Source organism: Hemicordylus capensis, chromosome 3 (assembly GCF_027244095.1).
Source record: "Hemicordylus capensis ecotype Gifberg chromosome 3, rHemCap1.1.pri, whole genome shotgun sequence".
Lineage (NCBI taxonomy): Eukaryota > Metazoa > Chordata > Lepidosauria > Squamata > Cordylidae > Hemicordylus > Hemicordylus capensis.
In genome coordinates this window covers 250,675,733-250,698,458 of record NC_069659.1, presented here as the reverse complement: position 1 = coordinate 250,698,458, position 22,726 = coordinate 250,675,733, and the positions used below count along the sequence as shown (strand labels likewise).

The following is a 22,726-nucleotide window of genomic DNA, read 5'->3' as shown; positions in this document are numbered from 1 at the left end:
CTTCAGTCAACCTCAAGGAATCTTACCTACATATTCTGATACATCCTCTCAGCAGTCACCTGCTTTGTTTCCTGTACACAGGTGTTCATTATCAGTACCAAGCCCTCCCTTTCGGGTTGTCATCAGCACCCTGGTTGCCTCCAGCCCCTGATTCAGGACATCCACTACCTCCCTAGGATCAGGTGACAAGGAGAGATAAAGCTGAGTGTCATCTGCTTTTTGCTGACAACTCAGTCCAAGTCCCCAGAGGACCTTTCCCAGCTGTTTCATGTAGATGTTTTACAGCATGGGATGTTTAACAGCATGGGAGACAAAACTGAACCCTACGGGACCCCTCAGACCAATGGCCATGGAGCCGAACAATAGTCCCCCAGCACCACCTTCTGGACCCTCCCCCCAAGGCAGGACTAGAGCCACTCCAAAGCAGTACCTCCGATTCCCATTATCGAGAGGCGGTCCAGAAGGATATCATGGTCAATGGTACTGAATGCTGCTGAGAGGTCCAGCAGAACCAACAGGGATGCACTCCCCCGGTCTAGTTCCTGGTGAAGGTCATCCACTAGAGTGACCAACGCAGTTTCAGTCCCATATCCAGGGCGGAAGCCAGATTGTAAAGGGTCTAGATAATCCATATCATCCAAGACCCTCTGCAGCTTGATAACACCCAGCACCAAACCTTGATAACACCCAGCACCAAACTTTGATAACACCCAGCACCAAATCTCTTCATAATCTCTCCCAGTGGTCTCATGCAGATGTTAAAGAGCATTGGAGACAGTATGGAGCCTTGTGGAACTCCACACTTTAGTTCTCGCTTAGCAGAACAGCAGTCTTCAAGTGACATCATCTGGAAGCTACCAGAGAGGTAGGAATTGAACCACTGTATAACAGTGCCACCCAAATCCTACCTCCTCAGGCAGTCCAGAAGGATACCATGGTCGATGGTATCAAAAGACACAGAGAGATCCAAAAGGATCAGCAGAGTCACACCCCCTCTGTCAATAGCCAGTTGGAGATCATCCATCAGGCCAACCAAGCCTCAACCCCATAGCCCACACAAAAGCCAGTTTGAAAAGGATATAGATAATCTGCATCATCCAAAACTGCCTGGAACTGAGAGGCCACCACCCGCTCAATCACCTTGCCCAACCATGGAACACTGGAAACGGGTCTTTAATGAGCTAACTCTGAGGGATCCAATGCAGGTTTCTTCAAAAGTGGTCTAATAATAGCCAATTTAAGACAAGGAGGCATCCCGCCCTCCTTCAGAGGGCAATTATGTGAATAAATGACAGATATTTGTGAATATTTGCATATACAAATTATGTGGTTTGCATGTATTATTATGTGGTTACCTGTGAATATTTGCACGCGCCATCAAAGCCTCAGCACTGCAGTCTCTATATCCATAACAAAGGAAGTCCTTCTGTACATGAATTAATTTATCATAAGGCTCCAGCAGCATTCCTGCTAACTCAGTAGAATGAGGACTGGTATTGATGAAATGCTGAGCAAAGTTTATCTGAATGTAAGCTTTCCTGCATAAAAGTAGATTGATAGCATTGTGGAAAACTGTAAAAAATGTTTCAGATATCTGGTAAAATATATTGTATTTCTTAACACCTTTTTGAATTTTCTGTGACTACCATATAATTAACGAAAGAGACAAAACATTCTGACTATAATTTATAATTGTCTATAAAATGTTATGTTTGCATTGAAAGTCAGAAGAAAGCACAATGTAAAGGTTTGCAGAACCAACTGCTTAATGAATACTCTAAAAGTTACAATCCTGCTTGAATGTGCAGCTGATTACCTGGCTTCAAGGGATGCAATTATAGCACCAGATTCAGATTGTCTGTTAGGTATTTCCTCCAATAAGGGTCTTAAGACATTTACAGTTTTTTGTAGAAGGTGGCAAGATTGCAGCTATGAGAAAGCAAAGTAATAGTTAAAATAATTTTAGTCCTAATATTAGTACTATTAAAAAAAACACTACATAATGAAATCATATACTGAGGTCGTGCACATGACCTGGTGGCTAAGGAGGGCTGGGGGAAGGCTGGAGTTTACCTGCCTTCCCCCACATGAGCACACTAACTCTAGGGAACCCACACAACTGGGGCAGCAGAGCTGAATACATTGGGGATCTGGAGAAGGAAGTCCTCCACTGTGCATTGTGCGGGAAGCCAAGAGACTTACTGCAGCAATGCTACAGCTCCAAGCTGGCAGCCTGCTCTTTAAGCTGCACTTTGTGATCTTCAGGGAGCTGGTCTGCTGAAAGCTGCAAAACACAGCCCTGATCTCACATGCAATCAGGGCTGCAAAAGATGAGATGGGGCTTTGGCCTTTAACCTTAGTTAAAGGGTAGGTTTAAAAACAGGGTAACTCTGCTCGGGAGCTGTGGAGTTGGAGGGGGTTCTAAGACTCCACACAAGCCTCGCAACCCAGGTTTTCCCACTCCTGCCCTGCTGCAGCTGATCATGAGAATAGCATTATATTCTACTAAAGGCCACATGACTTTCCACTGTAGAAATGGGCAAACTTTAATTAAGCCAAGCTAGAAAATGTGGGGCTTCTGTAAGCCCCCAAACCCAGATATGTATCAGAAACAGTTTCTAAACCGGGAGAAAAAAATCAAAGCCATAATCACTGGCTCACATCCTGAATAACATAGCAGGCACGTTAGTAGTGTCTCTGGGGATGTAGCAGGAGCCCTCGTGAGGTCCCCCAATCCTCTTGCACTTGTGCTCTTGCACAAGAGTGCTAATACTTCTGAGCACTGCCTGCACTCCAAAAGTGCTCTGTAAAAGTGGAAGTATGTCACTGAGGGTCAGCCATGTGTTTCCACTCTTCCAGAAAATTTCCAGAGTGCAGGCTGCACTTGGAAGTATTGGCAGTCTTGTGTAACAGCGTGAGCACAAGAGGACTAGGGGAGTTGCGTGACTTGTCAGGGCTGCTGCTGCTGCATCCCCACAGACCCCACTAACATGTGCACTTTAGTCAGGATGTCAGCCACTGATTCATGTGAACTAACAAGGAAAATAGTGCACAACTGCCTTTGTCATTGGCTGAATCCATTATCCTTCTCCATCTCTTGGAATCTCAGAATAAAATCACTGTAATTTACATATGTACAGTATTCTAAATGTGCAAGCCTGAATCTTCTCTTCTAAAACTGAAACACTTCACATAACCATATATAGTTTCACAATGCATAACAAATCATTAGAGTTTCAACTATATAATCCATTTTTACATAGGAAAATAGAAACACAAGAAGCTGCCTTAAATTGATTCAGACCACTGGTACATCTACATTGGTACATCTAGCTCAGTATTGTCAACACTTACTGGCATCAGCTCTCCAAAGTTTCAGGCAGGAGTCTTTCCCAGCCCTACCTGGAAATGCCAGGGACTGAACCTGGGACCTTCTGCATGCAGAAGCTCTACCACTGAGCTAAAGCCCCATCCTATACTTTATCTACTCTATAGATTTCATTGAAGCAAGTATCCAGATGATTTTCTCACCGTTTTAAACTTTCTGTTTTTGTCTTCCCCTAAAATTGCATCTGTGAAACACACAGTGCTATTGTACCAAAAATGCTCATTTCCTCCTATCAACTGTGCTTTTTCAAGTAGTGCTTTAGATTGTCCATAGTTTTTCTCCAAGTTAGCTAGCATTGCTAGAAGATAAAGGCACCGTGATACAGCACATGGATCATCATTCATTTCCTAGAAAAAAAAGGACATTTCAATTAAAACTAAAAGCATAGCTCTTAGATGCACTGGCTAACATCCAGACTAATGAAGCATGTGTGCAATGTGCTGTGTTCCAGGCTAAAGCAGCATGGGTGCTTGCAAAGGGTGTGGGACAATTTTGCCAGTCTCCCCTTCCCTCTGAAGCACTCTGTGCCACCTGAAAAGATTTCCGAGGATCGCAGAGCCCTAGGCTTTCTAATTTTCACCAATACAGAACATAATGTAGTGTAAGCCTTGGTGTAGTTCTTCACCTGGCATCACATGGGCAAATTCATTCAAAATATGGGACACTATTAAAATATCCAAATTTCATCAAAAACTCCACTGAGTTGAAGCAGAATGAAATAAATGTTTGCTTTAAATGTAGTTCTAACTAATAATTAGCTAATTTCATGGAGTGCTTCAAAGAGCAAAACCAAGAAGAAATGATAGAAGCTTGACTCACTGCTAAATTCTTTTGTAGCTGAATAGTCAAATAGTCAAAGAACTTTTGCACCCAAATGGCCTTCCTCCAAAGGGAGCCCTCCTAACCCACAATTGCTTCACAGTTTGTGAATCTAAGCCAGCAGGAATGATTTGTAAACTGGATTAGATTTAAGTCTCTTAGAACTTCTATGGCTTTGGGATATAATTTGGAGATATAACAAATTTGGAGTACATTTTCAAGCATATGCAACTCAACTCAAAACATTTAAATTTGTTACATCCCCCCCCTAATGTAGACCATCCTCCCCCCCCCCACCAATACTCTTTATGTTGCTGGGTTTAGGAGTTTTAGAAAAGTACTGGCTTTGGCGAATGCAGTTGCTGTGAGTTAAGTACCCATTTAATTTAAATACAAAACTTAACACTATTTAATAACACTGTTAATAGCACATAAATAAGATGTACATTTTTTCCAAAGTATCCTTCAAAATGTCCTTTCAAAAAGAAAAATAACAATAAAATGTTCAAAATAGAAGGAAGTGGGAGCAGGCACTGAAGGCATCTAATAACTATAGCACTGACTGATACACAGTGGAATGCCTGCTGAGGGATAATATGGTATAGCTTTTGCTCATGTGGGCTAGATGCAAGTAGAGATGGCATTCATATTTGGCCCACAGCTGCCCCTAGCGACTAATGTACATGAGAAGACACTGCCTTCTGTATACACGGACAGGGGCTGGATCATGTCTTGTTTCTTAAAATGTTTTGCCCAATTTACCAGAGTTGCTTGGTGTGCTTCTGAAAGTAACAGCCTGGCTGGTTGATATAAACACAGTTGGATTAGGACTTCAGCTTTGTCCATCCACAGATATGGGAAAGAAAGCCCACTTAGTCCTTTACCAGTCATAGCATTTAGTTCCAAAATCTGTAAAATAATTCATCACAGACATGAATCTAATACTTTAAAAAATATTTGTAAACATGAAATTAGAATTTTAAGACAGTACATAAATTGGCACAAACTCTTTTAAGTTCTATAGTATAGGAGACACTTCCAAAAGACACATGGGAAAAACAGGTTGCTCACCTGTAACTCATGATCTGGAAGCGATCCGTTGTATTCATAATGAATGGGGGTTCTGCGCCTGCCCAGGGACCTCATGGATAGACTGACTAGTTCCTCGCGACGCCCCAACCTGCCCTGCATGTGGTCAGTGCTTTCATTATTTTCGGCAGTTGGGGCATCCTCCCATTCAATTTCTTGCAGACCGCCACTCGCTGACGATCTTCTTTTCTTTTTTCTACTATTGCAGGGAGGTTAGGGTGGGTCTTATGAATACAACAGATCACTTCCAGATCATGAGTTACAGGTGAGCAACCTGTTTATCTGGATTGCGATCCGTTGCAGTCATAATGAATGGGTGATTAGCCAGCTTCTCATTTGGTGGCAGGCACAGTAGACCCAGAAGCTATGGCAACACCCACTTTAACACACTCCTCCCAAAACCTGCTTCCTTTGCCAATTGCAGGTTTATGGCATAATGCTTTATGAACAGTGGCTGTGAAGACCGTGTTGCAGCCTTGCAGATCTCATCCATTAGCACTCCTGACAAATGAGCAGCTGACAATGCATATGCTCTTGTGCAATGTGCCCTAATAGCACTGGGGAGTGTGTGTCTTTCCCCTGTTGCTTATATGCTTGTTTAATTAGCTGCACTACCCACTGGGCAAGCCTCTGTCTCAGTATCAGTTGCCCCCTTGCCTTCCCTAGTATGCTATGAACAACCTCGTTTTTCTTATGTCCTTTGTGGCATCGAGATAGTACAGCAATGCGCGCCACACATCTAAAGAATGCAAAGTCAACTCCAGAGGCGTTTCTGGCTTTTGGAAAAGGTAGGTAATGCTATGTCTTCATTTAAAATGAATTCTGTAAGCACCCTTGGCCGGAATTGTGGATCCATGCGCATTATCATCTTATGTGGATGAAATTGTGTGTGTGGGCTATCAGCCCACAGCTCTGCTAGCTCACTCTCTCGCCTTGCTGTATTGATTGAAATCAAGATGACCATTTTCATGGTCTTCAATTTCAAATTTGCCTCATCCAATGACAAGCTCCACTGATCCATTGGCCTTCTTACTGGCGGGTACAAATTGTTTAATCCTTTCAAAATCCATCCCTTGTGTTCCACAGAAATAGCAATAGCAATAGCAATAGCACTTACATTTATATAACGCTCTATAGCCGAAGCTCTCTAAGCGGTTTACAATGATTTAGCATATTGCCCCCAACATTCTGGGTACTCATTTTACCGACCTCGGAAGGATGGAAGGCTGAGTCAACCTTGAGCTGCTAAATGAACTCTTAAGAGATACATTTGCCAACCCCTTCATTTTCAAGGTTGTCAAATAAAGCAAGACCTGTCTAACTGTGGCCTTCCTTGGGAAAAATGCCCACTGTCTTGCATGAATCTTGAGTATTTTCCACTTGTTATAGTAAATTCTTCCTTGTAGATTGTCTTCTGTTGTTGAGTATTATCTTATTTAGTAAGCGATTTTCCACGCTGTTATCTTTAGTGTTCTTATTTGTGGCTGTTGGACGGCATCCCCATCCCGAACCAGTAAGTCTGGTCCAAGTGGGACTCTGTGGTTATACCCCCCCGACTGTCTGAGGAGTGGCACAAACCACAGCTGTCCAGGCCACCAAGGTGTTACCAGTATTCCCCAGTACTGGTCTTGCCTCTCAGCATCTTTGGCAGTACCCAATTTATCAATGGTTGTGGAGGGAACAAGTAAAGGATCCCCTTATTCCATACAAGGGAACCACTTGTTTTTAAAAGTATTTTAATTGGTTTTAAATGGTTCTGAATTGTTTTTAAATTGTTTTTATATTGTTTTGAGCACTGTTTTAAATGGTGTGTGTTTTTGTGTCTTAAAACTTGTACACTGCCCAGAGCCTTTGGATGGAGCAGTTTACAAATGCAATTAATAATAATAACAATAATAATAATACATTTTGGAACGCATCACCCAATGACCCCCTACCGAGCCCTACAAGTGAGCAGTATCTCCAACACTTTTTATTGGCAGCAGTAGCAAACATGTCTATCGTAGGATGTCCTCAATGGTTGAAAACTTTCATTAGGTACGTGCTATTCAGTTCCCATTCGTGTTGTTGGTTTAGTAGACAATCTCAGTTGTGACTAAGATCGTCCGACAGTATATTTTCCACCCCTCTTATATGGAGTGCTAAAGGGTGAATCCCTTGAATTATGCACCATTCCCATATCTGTAGACTTAGCACACAGAGGGAGCAACATACTGTCCCTGCCTGTCTGTTCAAGTAAGCTATAGCTGTTGTGTTGACCAGATGAATCTGTACCACTCTCCCTTGCATAAGTGGTCTGAATGCTTTCAGAGCCAAGAACACCGCTAATAGCTCAAGGTAGTTTATATGCATGTGATTCTGTCGCCCTGTCCACTGGCCTTGCACTTGATGCTCATTGCAATGCGCTCCCCAACCCCACAACGCGGCATCTGTCGTTACCCATCTCGTGGGTCTCTTGAGCTCGAAAGGTACTCCATTTTGTAAATTTGCCTGCAGTGTCCACCATGCACCCTTGGGGGAAGTGTGAGCATTATCCTCTGGCTGTCCACATTGGGATGGAAGTTCCTTAAATACCACATTTGTAGAATTCACATCCATGGCCACATGTAACAAACAGTGGCATTGCATGAAGCCATCAATCCCATTAGCCGCTGTATTACCTCTGCTAGTTGTCGAGGTTTTAATAGGATCAGATGTACTAAGTCTCTGATTTGTAGAAATCTTTCCATGGGTAAGCACGGTCTCTTCAATCGCATGTCCAGCACCGCCCCAATATAACTAATCTGTTTTTGTGGCTCCAAGTTCAATTTCTTCCAGTTGACATTGATGCCTAGATCTTCCAGCAGGCTTAGTGCAAATTGGATTTGAAAAAGTAACCTTTCTTTGTTGCCACTGGCCAACAGCCAGTCATCTAAATACAGATAAATCACTATGCCCTCTGTTCTTAAGTATGCTACCATGGCTGCCATTACCTTGGTGAACACTCATGGTGCAGTTGACAATCCAAAGGGCGGGGCAGTATATTGGTACTCTGCATCGTCCACTGTGAATCTTAAATACTTGCGATGGCTCTCCCGTATTCCTACATGGAAATAAGCGTGCTTCAAGTCTAGCATTGCTGCCCACTCCTCTCTGCAAAAGAGATGTAGTATTCCTTGTAGCGTTGTCATTCTGAATTTGCGGGCCCACACATACACATTGAGTTCCCTCAAGTCCATTATGGCCCATATGCCCCCATCCCTCTTGGGGATCTGAAAATATCGGGAGTAGAAACCAGATATTCTTTCCATCCACCACACTGGCACAATTGCCTGCTTCTGTAATAACACCTGAATTTCTTCTAACAGCACTGGGGTATGTTTTGTGTACCTTATCCCTGTAAATGGTGGCAAAGTTTTGAACTCTATTGTGTAGCCAGATTCTATCACCTTTAGCACCCACTGGTCTGATATTATGAGGTGCCATGCTTGGGCATGGCTTGCCAGCTTGATGGTGGTGCTGACAGCTACAAAGCTGACGTTGTGGGCTTTGGAAGTCGGTACTAGTGCTTTCAGTGTGTGCTGCGATGGATGGCTCTGGCCATCAAAAAAACTGTTTATGCTGAAGCCATAAATGTTTTTGTCGTATACTTTGATTTTCCCCACGACTCCATTGTTGAATCAGTAGTTGTTGTAAGCAGGCCATTCCCATCATAAAGTAAATGTGCCACTCTATCTTTCATATCCTGCTGCAAGTTAGTGGAGCATAACCACGCATGCCATCATAGTGACTGCTGTAGTCATGGCTCTAGACTCAGTCTCTGTTAGATGCTTAAAAGTGCTGAGTAGTTGCCTCGTTATTGCTGTTGTCTTCTCATAAGTTTGTGTAAACTTCTCTCGGAACGCCTCTGGTGACATTGAGGTGGAATCCTGAAACAACATGTCCCACAAATAATGTTTAAATCTAGCCAGGCATGCTGCGTAATTAGTTATCTTGATAGACAAGCTTGAAGTAGCATATATCTTCCTTCCTAACACATCAATCTTTCTTCCCTCTTTTTCAGCGGGAGTTGTATGCCATTGACTCGCTTTTGAATAGGCTGCACATTCCACCACTAAGGAGTTTGGTACAGATGACACATTAGTTAGGTATTTTCCTCCTCTTGGATTCTATATAATCCTTCTAATCTCTTTGATGTTGGTATAGATGTTTGCAGTACCTCTTATACTGACTGGGCGGCCATAACATGGGAAAAGCATGGGGAGTGACACTGGTTGTGATTCTCTTGCTCTCACCATCATATTGTAGACTGGATCTTTAAGGTCTACTTCTGGCTGTTTTAAATCTAAACCCAATGCCTCAGCTATCTCTCTTATCTGGGCATGATATGCCTTCAGTTCTTCAGAGGGTGATAATGAAGTCTTTGGCGGTACCTCATCCGGTGGATTGGCAGGATAACCTTCTCGTCTGTAATCTGTCTCAGTAGTATCTGTTGAGTATCCATCCCGATCATCATCATTATTCGCAGGGGGTACTACCTGAGGTGCCTTCTTTTTCGCCGCTTTCCTTGGTTAATTGGGTTGCTCTAGCTGAGGGGCCATAGGTTGCTCTGGACATAATGATAGTGTCTGCGTTGCTATCATTTGGCACACGGTGGTTGCTGCTGACTGTACCGTTGTTGGTGTATTTCTAGGTGCTGATATAGTGCAGATCTGAATTTGTGTCAGCTGCTGTATGTTGCGCACTCTCCTGCTGGGTTTTCCATGTCTGATATTCAGCATAATCTGGGGTGTATATGACCGTAGGGCTACGTCTGAATCCACAAGTAAGGGTAATCTGCTTGTGTTGAATATTACCAGATATGTCCACTGTTGCTATATGTGTGTTCACATACTGCTGAGGAAATTTCCATGTCAAAGGTGCATAACTAGCCATCGGTTTTGTTAAAGTCGAGAAGGGTTTGAATATTCCAGACTGTTCCCTTGGTTGGCTTAAAGGAGACATTAGGTAAATTGGCCTTGAAGCTGCGGGTATCACTCGTACCAGTGATATCGATGGTGTTTTCGGTACCGAGAGCAGTCCCTTTTTAGAATCGGGCTCGACATCAAGGCCTCCACTTAGAAATCCATGAAAAGTGGATCCATATGGGAAGCTGTTTGATTACTCTAACATTCTTATCAATGTTGTAGCTGTATTCAGGTCTAAAGAGACAGCATCTTCTTGTGTATTCTCCTCTCCAAAGCCCTCATAATCTCCTCTGTCATGACTGTGCTGTGGCATCTGTGTTGACGGTGATTGTCTTGGTGTATGCGCTGGAGTGAATTCTATTACCTTTCTCCTTTTGGTACCAGTAGCAGGCTCTGGTGTTGCTCTCAACATCGATGTCGCTGCTACTGAAGTTTCTCTCGGTACCGTAATCGGTATCGAAGACTGCTGCTGCTCCTCCTTCTCCTCCACTGTTTCAGTCATAGTGGTCGGCATCAACAGCAGCCTTTCTTGCAAAATAGTAGGGGAAGGCGTTCCGCTGTTGTTCTATGTTTTGCTTCTTATATTGATGGTGTTTCTTCAACAGCAACTCTGGGTGTTTGAATTCCATCTCCTTGGTGGCTTTAGACTGCGTACTAGAAGATTCCACCAGAGAGGTTCCTTTGACTTCAGTACTGTGCTTGACATCAATCCCAATGTTGAAGGATAAGTCGGCCTCAGAGTCAGTGGGTGGACTGCCTCATCATACAATGCTGCTCATAGTCGAAGTGCACGGTTTTTAAGCTTTTGTTTGGAGAACAAACAGCAAAGCTTGCATGCGGTGGGGTTATGCTTTTCTCCTAGGCATAACAAACACACGTCATGGTAGTCTGTGGATGGGAGTTTTGCATGGCATTTCAGTGCAGTGCTTAAACATAGTTTCTGTTGCTGCCCTAGTCGCCATTTCAGTTCCTGCTTGTTCACAATCGGTTTTTTTGCTTTCGTTGTAAGGATTTGCTTTAGATTTGCTGTTTCCAGTCCTTTGGTCACAAACACAGATAGTTTTTCATGCTGCCTTTAAGCAGCCCACTCCATTTCTTTGCTTTCATGTTTAGCCCATTTGGAGGTAGAATAGTAAATTAAACAGTCTGTTGCCCTAGCTGATACTTTAGTAATATTTTTGAGCTTTTTTGAAGAAGAATCTATTCACACCAAGGAGCTAGGGGAACAAGGTGTTGACACATAGGCAGTCAAACAGAAACTGAATAGGATGACACCCCAACTGCTGAAAATAATGGGAGCACTGATCATGTGCAGGGCAGGTTGGGGTGTCGTGAGGAGCTAGTCATTCTATCTGTGAGGTCCCTGCGCAGGTGCAGAACCCCCATTCACTATAAATGCAATGAATCACAATCCAGATCCACAGCTTGTTTGCTGCATGTCTTTAATCTCGTTCCTAAAGGCAGCAAAATGTCTTTTACTTACTTAATATTGTTCGTAAAAGCAGCAAAATAGTTTGAAATGCTTCATCACCATTTTATATGTGCAACATGAATGTAAATTACCTTATCTTTTGCAGTAAGCAGTTTTTTACTTGGATCAACTTCAACGATCTTTGTATGATCAAACAATTTATTTTCCTTCTGGTTAGCTTGTATAGCATTGTCATTTCTAAATGCAATCTCTTGTCTAAACCTGAATCAGGTAAAAGAGGGGGATAAAGATTAACAAATTTAATAGAACATATTGTAAAAGTATTTTGTTAGCACACACAAAATGAGTATGAAACATTCCTTGAGCTCAGTTATGTCAGCAGCAGCGTAAAATGATGGTGCTCTTAGAGCAAACAGTTATTACTCCAGCTTCAAAATACAGTACATTATTATAAAGCTAATCACTCTGATCCAGTGTGGAGGACATGGGTCCAGTGTAGAGGGAGCCAATGGGTCCAAATGGGCCCTGCATCTGCGGATCCTACTTCTGAGATAATGTGCTTCTGACGCTGCTTAGATCTGTATAATGTTTATTATCGATAGTCTGTTTTAATTTTTTTTTGTTATGTAAAATGCTTTGAGCACCAGAAAACACTATAAATGTGTTTTAAGACACACACACAAAAGAAATTATTTGAACGATTTTGCACAACCATTTCAAATAGGCTAACATTTTGCTGCTCAGCTATTTAGGATCGGGTGTGGGGATCTGAATTGGGGGTGGCTGGATTGATGTAGTTCAGTGGTGAGTGTATGCTTTGAATACAGAAGTTTCTGGCATCAATCCCTGGCATCTCCAGGCAGGACTGGGAAAGATCCTGTCTGATATATTGAAATAGGAGTCAGCTCAGTAGACAATACTGAGCTGAAAGGACCAATAGTCTGACTCAGTATAAGGGCACTTCATATTATTCAGTCCCCTTGTTTCCTTTCCCCACTAAACATCAGATGGATGGGATTTTAACCTTTTTGAAAGTGCTCTACACACACAGCCTCAGCTGTTCCAGGCATGGTACTTTGGATGGGGGCACACAGTTGTTAGACAGGCATGCAAACCGCCTATAGAATAATTGCTACAAAACAGCATTACCTTCCTTGTTCCATTTCATTAATGAATACTCCACCTACTGTCTTCTCATGATAAAACGCAGCTTGACACAGTTTTAAATCTAAACACACACTGGAGAGTCTGTGAAAACGAAAGAGATAATGCTTATTTGCTACCATAAACATTATTTATTGAACAAGATTTAGCAGTTATTGAAAAGTAAATGAAAAGATATTTTTATTCAATAAAGACTGGCTCTAGTCCATGTGAAAATGGGATTAATTCCATATAGTGTGCATCCTGGAAATATGTGGGATGAGGAATCTGTAAAAACAGCCACTTTATGATTTGGAATAAAACTGACACTCCCTAACGACATTTCCAAATTCGATAGGAAGGAAAATTCCACAATCAATAAGGGAAATATGAATTAGGGGTGGCTAGTTCCCAAATATATAGAGTTTTGCATTTCATTCACATAGTTATAAGAAGTTTAAAGCTTGAACACAATAGTCTACACTATTAATTAATCACAGCTTTCAAATACAAATTTTAATATGAGTTCCCCATGTGTCACTTTTCTCTGCTAGGGTTGAAGGACATCTCATATGGGTTATCCATTCTAGAGGCAGGACTTATGTTAATTACCCTAGGAAGCTTTATAAGCACTGGAAGGTAGGGATGTTCCTTGGCCAGTTTGGAGGTCCTTTTCTGGACTGGAGGTCCTTTTCCTTTCCCCTCCCTGCCCCTTAAAGGTAAACTCCTCCGCCCCCGAACCAGCTGTCTGCTGGTTCATGCACATCCCTACTGGAAGGGAAACCCCTCCCTAGGTCTTCATTCCTGCTTCCAGCTTCAGAGAACAACTCTTCAGCCTTCAGTCAAGGTCTTTAACTTCCATTCGTACTGTAATTTTCCTATTTTCTGCCAAATTTCTCTAATAGCCTTTTCTTCCTCCTGTCTCCTTGCCTCTGCCATTTTAGTTTGCTCTTAAAACAAAACAAAACAGTTCTATCCTTTTATTCTTCACTTCCCCTCCCTCCTACCTCTTCCATGGAGTGAAGAGAATTCTCTGGACAGCACCAGATCAGGCATGTGCTAATTCCCAAGGGGAATAACATGCGGCAGCCTTCCCCCCCCCTCCCCGCCCAGCAGAGCAGTGCCGACGCACACGATGGCAATGCCAATGACCACTGAGTCCTCGTCGGTACCACTGAAGGACACGAATAGACCAGATCCTCTTAAAGGCCTTCAGAAGACCACCAGCCTCAAAAATGAAAGATGAAGTGGCCTGGAGCCCCTGGCATCCCTGTCTCTCCAGGGATTCTGCCACACCTCCGACATGGCCTTCTGGCCCGGCCAAGGCCCACAAGAGAGGGAAAGAGATGTCTGCAAGGCCTCCCAAGTGGCCAAGATAAGATCCGCCTACTCTGGGGCCTGGGCCCACCACTCCCCTGCCACTTTTACCAGGGCCTAGTGGGGATGACACACCCACACCAGTGCTGCCACAAGAAGGCCTGTTGTGCGGGAGCGCTCCACAAGGGCCTCTTCCAGCCCTGACTGCTAACCTGTGATGCTGGTGACTGCTAACCTGTGATGCTAACTCTGTGTTTCTGTTTTCTTATTCGGTCTCATTTCCTCCTCTTTGAACATTGGACTTGGCTGATCAGAGCTGGGGAAGGGTTTCCCTTCCAGTGCTTATAATACTTCCTAGGCTAATCAACATAAGTCCTGCCTTTGGAGCATGTGGAATGGATAACCCATGTGAGATGTCCTCAAATCCAGCAACAAGAAAAAGCCTTTACAGTGCATAACCAATGCTCCTTTCCATTCCAACCCCCTGCACCTCTCCCAGATGGGGCTTCCAGACGCAAATATAACACTTTAAGAGGTGAAAAGTAGGGATGTGTGAAATTTTTCGGGTACAGAACAATCTGTACCCAAAACTGCCTGTTTCGGGTTATTCGTTGCCTAAAAGAATCACCCTCTTGCCCTCCCGAAATGTTTTGGAGCTGAAACAAATCACCCCCGTTTCGGCTCCGAATAATTTGTAGTTTTGGCCCTATATTTTGTGGCCGATAAAGTGCTTCTTCTTCCTCCTCCATTTTGAGTTCTGACGTCTATTTGAATTTCCCGCCTTTTTGCCTCCCATTGACTTCAATGCAAAAAGGTCCGATCTAACGTCTACTTGAATTTTGGGTCCCAGGGCCAAAAGTGTGGGGTGAGATGGTAGTGCCTAATGGGTGGAGGCTACCACCCAAATTGCAGAGGGATTGGGCAAAGGGCTGATTTTTGGTGAATTGTTGAAGTTTTAGTGTCTTTGGGGCAGATTTGGGGCACAAGGTGGGATCTGGGGTAGAAGAGTGGGGTGGGGTGGTAGTGCCTAATGGGTGGAGGCTACCACCCAAATTGCAGAGGGATCGGGCAAACGGCTGATTTTTGGTGAATGTTGAAGTTTACACGTCTTTAAGGTTTCCCCCCATAAAGTATAATGGAGGTATATCGCTTGATGTCGGGGGGGGAGGGGTAGCCTAGAGCGGTGTGGGGTTGGTGGTAGTGCCCAAGGGGGGCAAGGAAGCTACCAGAATTTTTTCAAAGTTTTTGGGCAGCGGGCTGATTTTTGCTGATTTGTTGAAGTTTACAGGTCTTTAAGGTTTTCTCCCATAAGGTGTAATGGAGGTTTCAGAAGCCCCATAATTGCACTTGGGGGGCACTGGGGTGGCCCAGAGCGAGTGGTGGTGTAGTGTACATACGGTGCCAACCACCCCCATGGGTTCTGTTGTTTCTAAGGTGTTCTGAGTGTAGATTCTTTGGTAGCAAGTGAGAGTGGATTCATGGTTTGTATTGAAAATCTCATTTGCTACCAACAGTCACAGTGAATCCAAAGTAATGAATACAAACCGAAGATGATAGAGATCTGACAGACTTTTGCTTTCTACGACATTGTTGGCAATGACCTCAGCCAGCTGAAGAACCGGAAGAATCAAGTGAGTACATAAAATTGTCCGTAGCTCCTTTACTAAAAGATCTAGGTAATATAAGGTGCGTGTCTAAAAATTTAAAAAGAAAAAGAATAGATTGTTGATGTCAATATTTTTGTCCCAATTCTTCAATTTTCAGCTGATAAAGGTACCCATTTCTCTAACGGTAATATAACCAATGGTAATACATTAAAAAAAAAATCATCTCCAATGGTTCTGGTTTGCAACAGAAGCTGGCTGTGCACAGCACCGAGAGGCATGTGCCTGTAACATCAAAATACCACCTCCCCTGATACCCCAGTGCTGGTTGATTTTTTAAATTTAACTTTTATGTCTATTAATAAAATAATGAATCCAATTCAATTAAACGAATATACATGTTCCATGTAAAAAAAGTAAGAAAACAAATGAAAAGACAGCCTGCCTAAAGCATGAATGAAAGCTTAAGACAAACGTACTTATCAGCATTTGAAGAACTAAGAAATACATTAGTATTGCAAAAGTGAAGGGAAGCTGGGTTCACTCTGCATGAGGAAAAATGTGCTACAGCTCCTGTGCTCAGGAGCTACTATGCAGCCCCACATTACCTACTATATATAAAAAAATACCGCCGAATATAGATTTATGCAACCAATTGTAATTTTATTTATTGTTCAATTTTTATGCCACTTTTCATAAGGCATTCCAAGGAGGTTTACAAAAATTAAAATACAACACCATTAAAATCATATTTAAAACCTTAAAATCAGTTCAAAAGTAAAATCATAAAACACACACAAAAAAAACACCCAACATTAAAATGACAAACAGAAGCAGGAAAGCTGAGAAACCTGGCAGACCCTAAGGAATATAAGCCTGAACAAATAAAAAGGTCTTATTATTTTTAAAAAGCAGCCACAGATGTCAAAGAGCATACATTTACTGGGAGAGCATTCCAGAGCTCGGTGGCAACAACAGAGAAGGCCCTGTCCCACATGCACAACAATTTAACCTCTCAAAGTGTTGGCACATGGAGCAAAGGCCCCTCTGACAACCTTGTTGGGCAGACAGAAACCCTTGGGAGCAGGTGGTCCTTCAGATATCCAGGGCCCAAACCATTAAGGGATTTAAAGGTAATAACTAGCACCTTGAATTTGATCCGGAAACAAATTGGCAGCCAGTGCAGCTATTTCAAAATATGTGTAATATGGTCTGAGCAAGCAGTTCCAGAGAGAAGCCTGGCAACTGCATTCTGCACCAACTGAAGTTTCCGAATATTCTTCAAGGACAGACCCTACATAAAGCACATTGCAGTCATCCAGCCGTTACGTGACTAAGGCATAGGTAACTATAGCCAGATCTACCTTCTTGAAAAAGGGACACAGCTGGTGCACTAGCTAAAGCTGTACAAAGGCACCCCTGACTACTGCCTCCACCTGAGCATCCAAAAGCAGAGCTGGGTCCAGCAACACCCCCAAGCTACTCACTTGCTATTTCAAGGGGAGCACAACCCCATCCAGAGCTAGTTAAATTACCTCATCCCGACTGGCTTGTCTACTGACCAGCAGCACATTCATCTTATCTGGATTTAACCTGAGTTTGCTAGCCTACATCCAGCTCAACACCACCTTCAGCCCCCAGTTCAGTATATCTACTGCTTCCCTAGTAATGGTGGCCATCAAGTGACAAGCTTATCGAGTGACACTACAGGCCAAGACATCTTGCCATACTAAATCTGTTCCTTCCTACTCAAAGAAGCGCCTTGAAATCACACAAACATGATAATTCTCAATAAGACATAACCATCTGTTGGGATTTCCTACCCTCCTCCGTGAGACAGGGTTGTTTACCCAGTCAAACAGCAGTGTGCCGAGAGAAGCAGGGGGCTCCAGACTCCAGGATAACCCCAGTCATTACCTTTCAGAAGTCAGGAAGGGCTCAGAGAGGTGGGCAACAGCTGCTATCAGCTCCATAGCTGCTGACATATGTAGAAACGCTAGTTGAGGGGGTGGACTTGGAGAACAGTTCCCTTTGGAGGCTAGGGATTGGGTGGCCAATCCAGTTGCCTGGCCAGGGAAGAAGGAGCAAGCTGGAAGGTGAGAGGAGTGTCCTAAATGTAGGGCTTTATTTAAGGCAGGGGCTGCCAAAGATGAGACGATCAGCAGGGATGGGATTTGTTGGTGTGGTGGACTCCTGGAAAGAAGCTCAGACCTTTGCTCCTGCTGATAGGCAAAGGAGTGGAGTGACTATACTTTTCTTCTCCCCCAACTCTGAGGCAATGCCCATGCCTATAATTTAGTGCGAGAGAGTGGGAAAGTTAATTAGAGAATTCCTCCTCCCTAAACACGGACACCATTCTTCCTTAAAAATAACATTTTGAAAATGTTACTCACAGGTGCTAAAATATTTTCTCTGTTCAAAGTGCAGCCACTTGAGTCTTCTTTGAAGGCACCTCTGATTTCATCAGGACAATCATAGCTAGCCCATTCCTCCACATTTGCTGGTAAGGTGTCAATTGGTCCTTTTCTCTTAGCCTTCTCTCTAGCAAAGGATTGTATCTGCAAAGGGAGTTATGTTTTATTTGTTGAAAATTCATGAAAAATAAGGGCGTTTTTCAAATGGGGCCCTTCTGCAGGCATGGAGGATGGCTACCTTTAGACAATTGTGCAAAAAAAGTGAAACCAAATCCAAAGATATTTTTCCTCTTGTGTAAGCTCTTGCACAAGCTCTTCCTCATGCTTCTACTTGCACAAGTAGAAGCATGAGGACTTCTACAGAACCTATTGACTCAAGGTTGACTCAGCCTTCCATCCTTCCAAGGTCGGTAAAATGAGTACCCAGAATGTTGGGGGCAATATGCTAAATCATTGTAAACCGCTTAGAGAGCTCCGGCTATATAGCGGTATATAAATGTAAGTGCTATTGCTATTCTAATGCTGCATGAAATCTTGTGCAGGCCTTTGCTGTAATAGCATGAGCAGCTCTTTTCATTTCACTCACAGTCAGTGGTAGATTAATGGAGAGGCAGAGTAGGCATTTGCCTATGGTGGCAAAATTTAAAGAGCAGCAAAATTTGCTCCTCAAATTTTGTCGCCCCCCTCTGTGGGCAGCAGCTGCTGCAGCAAGAGTGGAATGGGTGAGGAGAAAGTCCCTCCCTTTTACCTTATATGAAAAAAATAGCAAACCTTTTTTATTTAAGGTAAAAGTGCGGCAAAAGCCTTTTTGCTTATGTGTGGCAAAAAACTTAATCTGCCCCTGCTCACAGTTCTTTGAATCCAGCCCATTATATTAAAAAGAAAAGGTACCTGTCTGAGATCTCTTCTAGAAGGGCTTATTGGTGAAGTTCGACCAGCAGGAGGCTGTAGAGAACAACAACACCACAATGTTCTTAAGTGTACACTAAAATAGTGCTATTAATACAATATTAATACTGTATACAATACAAACCTTAATCTCTAAAATTATGTAAAATTAAACCATGGGATTTAATTAAGGCCCCAGATCATGGGGAAATATACACTGCTCTCACTCTAGCCAGTGATATTAAAAGACAGCAGGAAGCTAACAGGGCTGATTATTTGTCCGGGCCGGGGTGGTTGCCAGAACCTAAGGGGTATACTTGTGGGTCAAATGGGCTGTAACTCAAAGTTTGGCTTAAAAAAAGCCAAACCTGCCAACCTCTGGAGGGCAGAATGAGGAGAGGAATGTTGCAATCTGGACTGGGTTTGGTGCCTGTTTCCTCCTTTTCTTGTCTCACAGGTGATCAATGATATCAGAGCAGTTGTTTGTGCTGCCTCTTAACACATTTCCATGTTCAAACCTCACTAGACTGGGCTGCTTACATTTAATATGAACTCAAAGGGAAGCATTACAGATTCACAAAACTCTCTCTTGATAGCATAAATAATTTCTATAATTTATTACTGAAAACATTTCAATGAAAACAGACATAGATGTAGCTTTTTATATAGAGGACTGTCTTACTTGTTTTGCATCTTTTTTCCCTGTTTTGGGAGAGGCTGGCTGAGTGGGGGAGGTTTTCCCCTGTTTTTTGGGAGAGGCTGCCTGAGTTGGTGAGGTTTTCCCCTGTTTTTTGCCTCCTTGAGTTGGTGAGGTTCTGGCCAACATCTTTAAAACAGATCCTGCTGATGACAGTGAAACCTAGACAAAATAATTATATTTTTTAATGGGCAGGGGGAAAATCTCTACAAAGTATTATTCTTAATAGTATACTTGAATAGCTGAGGTGTTATAGTTGAACACAAAAAATGATGCACTAGTTAAAAGAACTGATTAGAACTTTTGAAATTTTGGGATCTGTTAAGACAGACCTCCTTCTCAGTCCAAGTCACACCTGAGGGCCTCCCAGGTAGAACCAGGTTTGTGAGTCCAGATTTATGATACCAGAGACCAAAGAGAAAAAAGGCATTCTAAAATGGAGTTTGAGAGTAGGTCAGAGCCTCTGCTCCTCTCTCCCTCACCTGCTAATAATGGGCTGGAAAGGTCTTTAAGGAATTAAGTGACCTGAGAAGACCTGGACATTTTCCACACAGCAGGCTTTACTGTGAGTTCAAAGTTGCAAAACAAACAAACAAAACAACCCGACAGAAAAAGTGGATTTTATTTTTTTTACCCTGGATATAAATCAGGCTACACTCTAACATGCAATGAAAACCCAAAATCGTGTGTGAAGTGCTCCCCAATAGCTCACAGGGACTTTGGGGTAAATCTGTCCAATAGTTGAATGCACACCCTCCATTCCAGAGGAGACGAGAGCTAAAAGCCCTTTGTGAAAAATGCCCTGGAGAAAGCTAAAAATAGCAGAACCCGAACATAGGAACATAGGAAACTGCCATATACTGAGTCCGACCATTGGTCTATCTAGCTCAGTATTGTCTTCACAGACTGGCAGCGGCTTCTCCAAGGTTGCAGGCAGGAATCTCTCTCAGCCCTATCTTGGAGAAGCCAGGGAGGGAACTTGAAACCTTCTGCTCTTCCCAGAGCGGCTCCATGATGTGCGTATGCTGAAACACCATTTCTAAATTGAATGCTATTCAGGGGGCACTCCAGTCAGAAGCGAAGACTGGGATCCCGACCAGTCTTGCTCATCATCATCATTTCTCTCTAAAGTAGACCTTTTGAATTTCCAAAACAAAATGGCAAGTAGCAGACTGGGAACCAAAAAGGGAACTGATTTCCTTCACACACCAATAGGACAGGCCTCGAAGGAACTTTCTTTAGCGTTAGCTGCTCCCTCCCCTGCCCTCCTGAATGGAATAGACCTAGAATCTATTCTATTATTTTGTTATTTCCAGTCATGGATATAAGAACCCTAGCTTCAAGACAGCATTTTGACCTCAGAAATGCCATAAATTCAAGTAACAGATAATAGAAAATCCTAGGGACAAAGTATCAATTCCAAATCAAACAGTAGCTCATACAATTATAAAGTACAACAGCTAAACATCTTCTCACCTGCCACATGCGAATCACGAAAGCATATGCCATCAAACAGTGATGTTCATGAGAAGGTGAGCCATGGCCAGATATGACAGCCATTAAAGTATGAGCTCTCACCAAAGCTTCTAACTGCTTTATACTTCTTAAATCTTCAGTTGTAATTTCATGGCTTGAATCTAGAGTGAGAAATAACAAATGGTATTGCCATTTTTCTCCATTTAAAATGTAGCAGCTACTCTACAACATGCTAAAAGTCTGACACAGCAGACTTTTTAAAAAGTGTTTGCTTTTAAAATCAAAGTCTGTTTATATATTAAATATAATGGCCCACATGTTGCATAGCCATCCACTGCTGTTAGAAAAGCTATGTTGCTGCACAACAAGGCTTTGCTTGGCTAAGCTGACAACTTGTTGAGCAGCAGAGTAAATATGGGGCATGGGTGGAGTGATTTTTGCTGATCCCCCCGCCTCCATTACTGCTCTTTGCCATTCAGAAATATGTCCTTGAGAGTTGTGTGATGCTCAGGGACATATTTCTGGAAGACAAAGAATAGCAATAGAAGTTTGGAAGCCTGAAAAAATTGCTCCATCCTCACTTCTCATGTGCTCTGCTGCTCAACTTCAATTTATATTTTAACAGGAACAGCGAGGGAAAAAAGGAGGAAGAACCTTTGTGAGGCAGCAGAAGCAGAGGATGAGAAAGAACTGAAGATGGAGGTGCTTGCCCGCCTATTTTACCGGGTGCTCCCTCATGCCTCAGAATGCCAGAGAGCGCCTATCGGAGCTAAAGATTCCTCTGCAGGGCTACTGCACAGGCACAGTTGTGAGGGAACATGGATCACCTCAGGGATCCCTTGTTGCTCAGTTCCCTTATGGCAGTGGATGGCCATGTAACATGTAGGTCAGTATTTTAAAGAAATATTATTCAAGTGAAAATGAGGAAAAATACAGTTATCAGGAGTACTAGAAACAGAAGTCTTACTCTGAAGTAATTTACTTAAGAATTGTTTGAAACGTACCTTTCTCATCAGGGGTTTTTGTGATAGGTTTTAGGTGTAGCAAAATATATATTGCCCAGTCCAGGTGTTTAATAGCATCACTAAGAGGAAACTGGTTGCAATACAGCCATTCTGCAAATTCTAATATATTATCAACCTTCTTTAATTCAGATTCTTTTTTCTATATAAAGTCAATTGATACATTATTAGGCAAGTTGCTCTTGATATAGATCAGAATTTCATTTAACTGCAAAAATACAGTTTAAATACATAGCAAGTAATCCACTGATCTTAGGCAAACCAACTACATATATGCACACAGCTGTAATAAAAACCACTCCTACGTTATCTGACAACAATATTTGTAGGCACACAAGTTAAGCAATGTTTTAAACGTTTTCTTTTTTTCATACTGAAAAAAGCTGGAGCAAGCACAGAAATTTAAACAATGGAAGTTATAGTAACAAACAAACATATCAGGACAACAGGGATAATATCATAAATTGATATAATTTGCCCAGGAAGTGCCT

At 42.7% G+C, this 22,726-nt stretch overlaps 1 protein-coding gene across 15 annotated transcripts in view; it reads right to left on the bottom strand.

The window, feature by feature from the left end:
* Positions 1 to 22,726, bottom strand: part of CFAP46 (cilia and flagella associated protein 46) — a 252,958-nt gene that overhangs the window by 88,792 nt on the left and 141,440 nt on the right. For all 15 annotated transcript variants that reach the window (XM_053308139.1, XM_053308141.1, XM_053308145.1 and 12 more), the window contains exons 30-41: positions 22,218 to 22,377; positions 21,214 to 21,374; positions 19,723 to 19,899; positions 19,044 to 19,097; positions 18,132 to 18,296; positions 15,680 to 15,828; positions 12,824 to 12,922; positions 11,806 to 11,935; positions 4,970 to 5,116; positions 3,532 to 3,735; positions 1,817 to 1,929; positions 1,356 to 1,538 (exon numbers count right to left, since the gene is read on the bottom strand). In XM_053308139.1, coding sequence (XP_053164114.1) covers positions 1,356 to 1,538; positions 1,817 to 1,929; positions 3,532 to 3,735; positions 4,970 to 5,116; positions 11,806 to 11,935; positions 12,824 to 12,922; positions 15,680 to 15,828; positions 18,132 to 18,296; positions 19,044 to 19,097; positions 19,723 to 19,899; positions 21,214 to 21,374; positions 22,218 to 22,377 — 1,742 coding nt within the window. The remainder of the gene's footprint in view (positions 1 to 1,355; positions 1,539 to 1,816; positions 1,930 to 3,531; positions 3,736 to 4,969; positions 5,117 to 11,805; positions 11,936 to 12,823; positions 12,923 to 15,679; positions 15,829 to 18,131; positions 18,297 to 19,043; positions 19,098 to 19,722; positions 19,900 to 21,213; positions 21,375 to 22,217; positions 22,378 to 22,726) is intronic.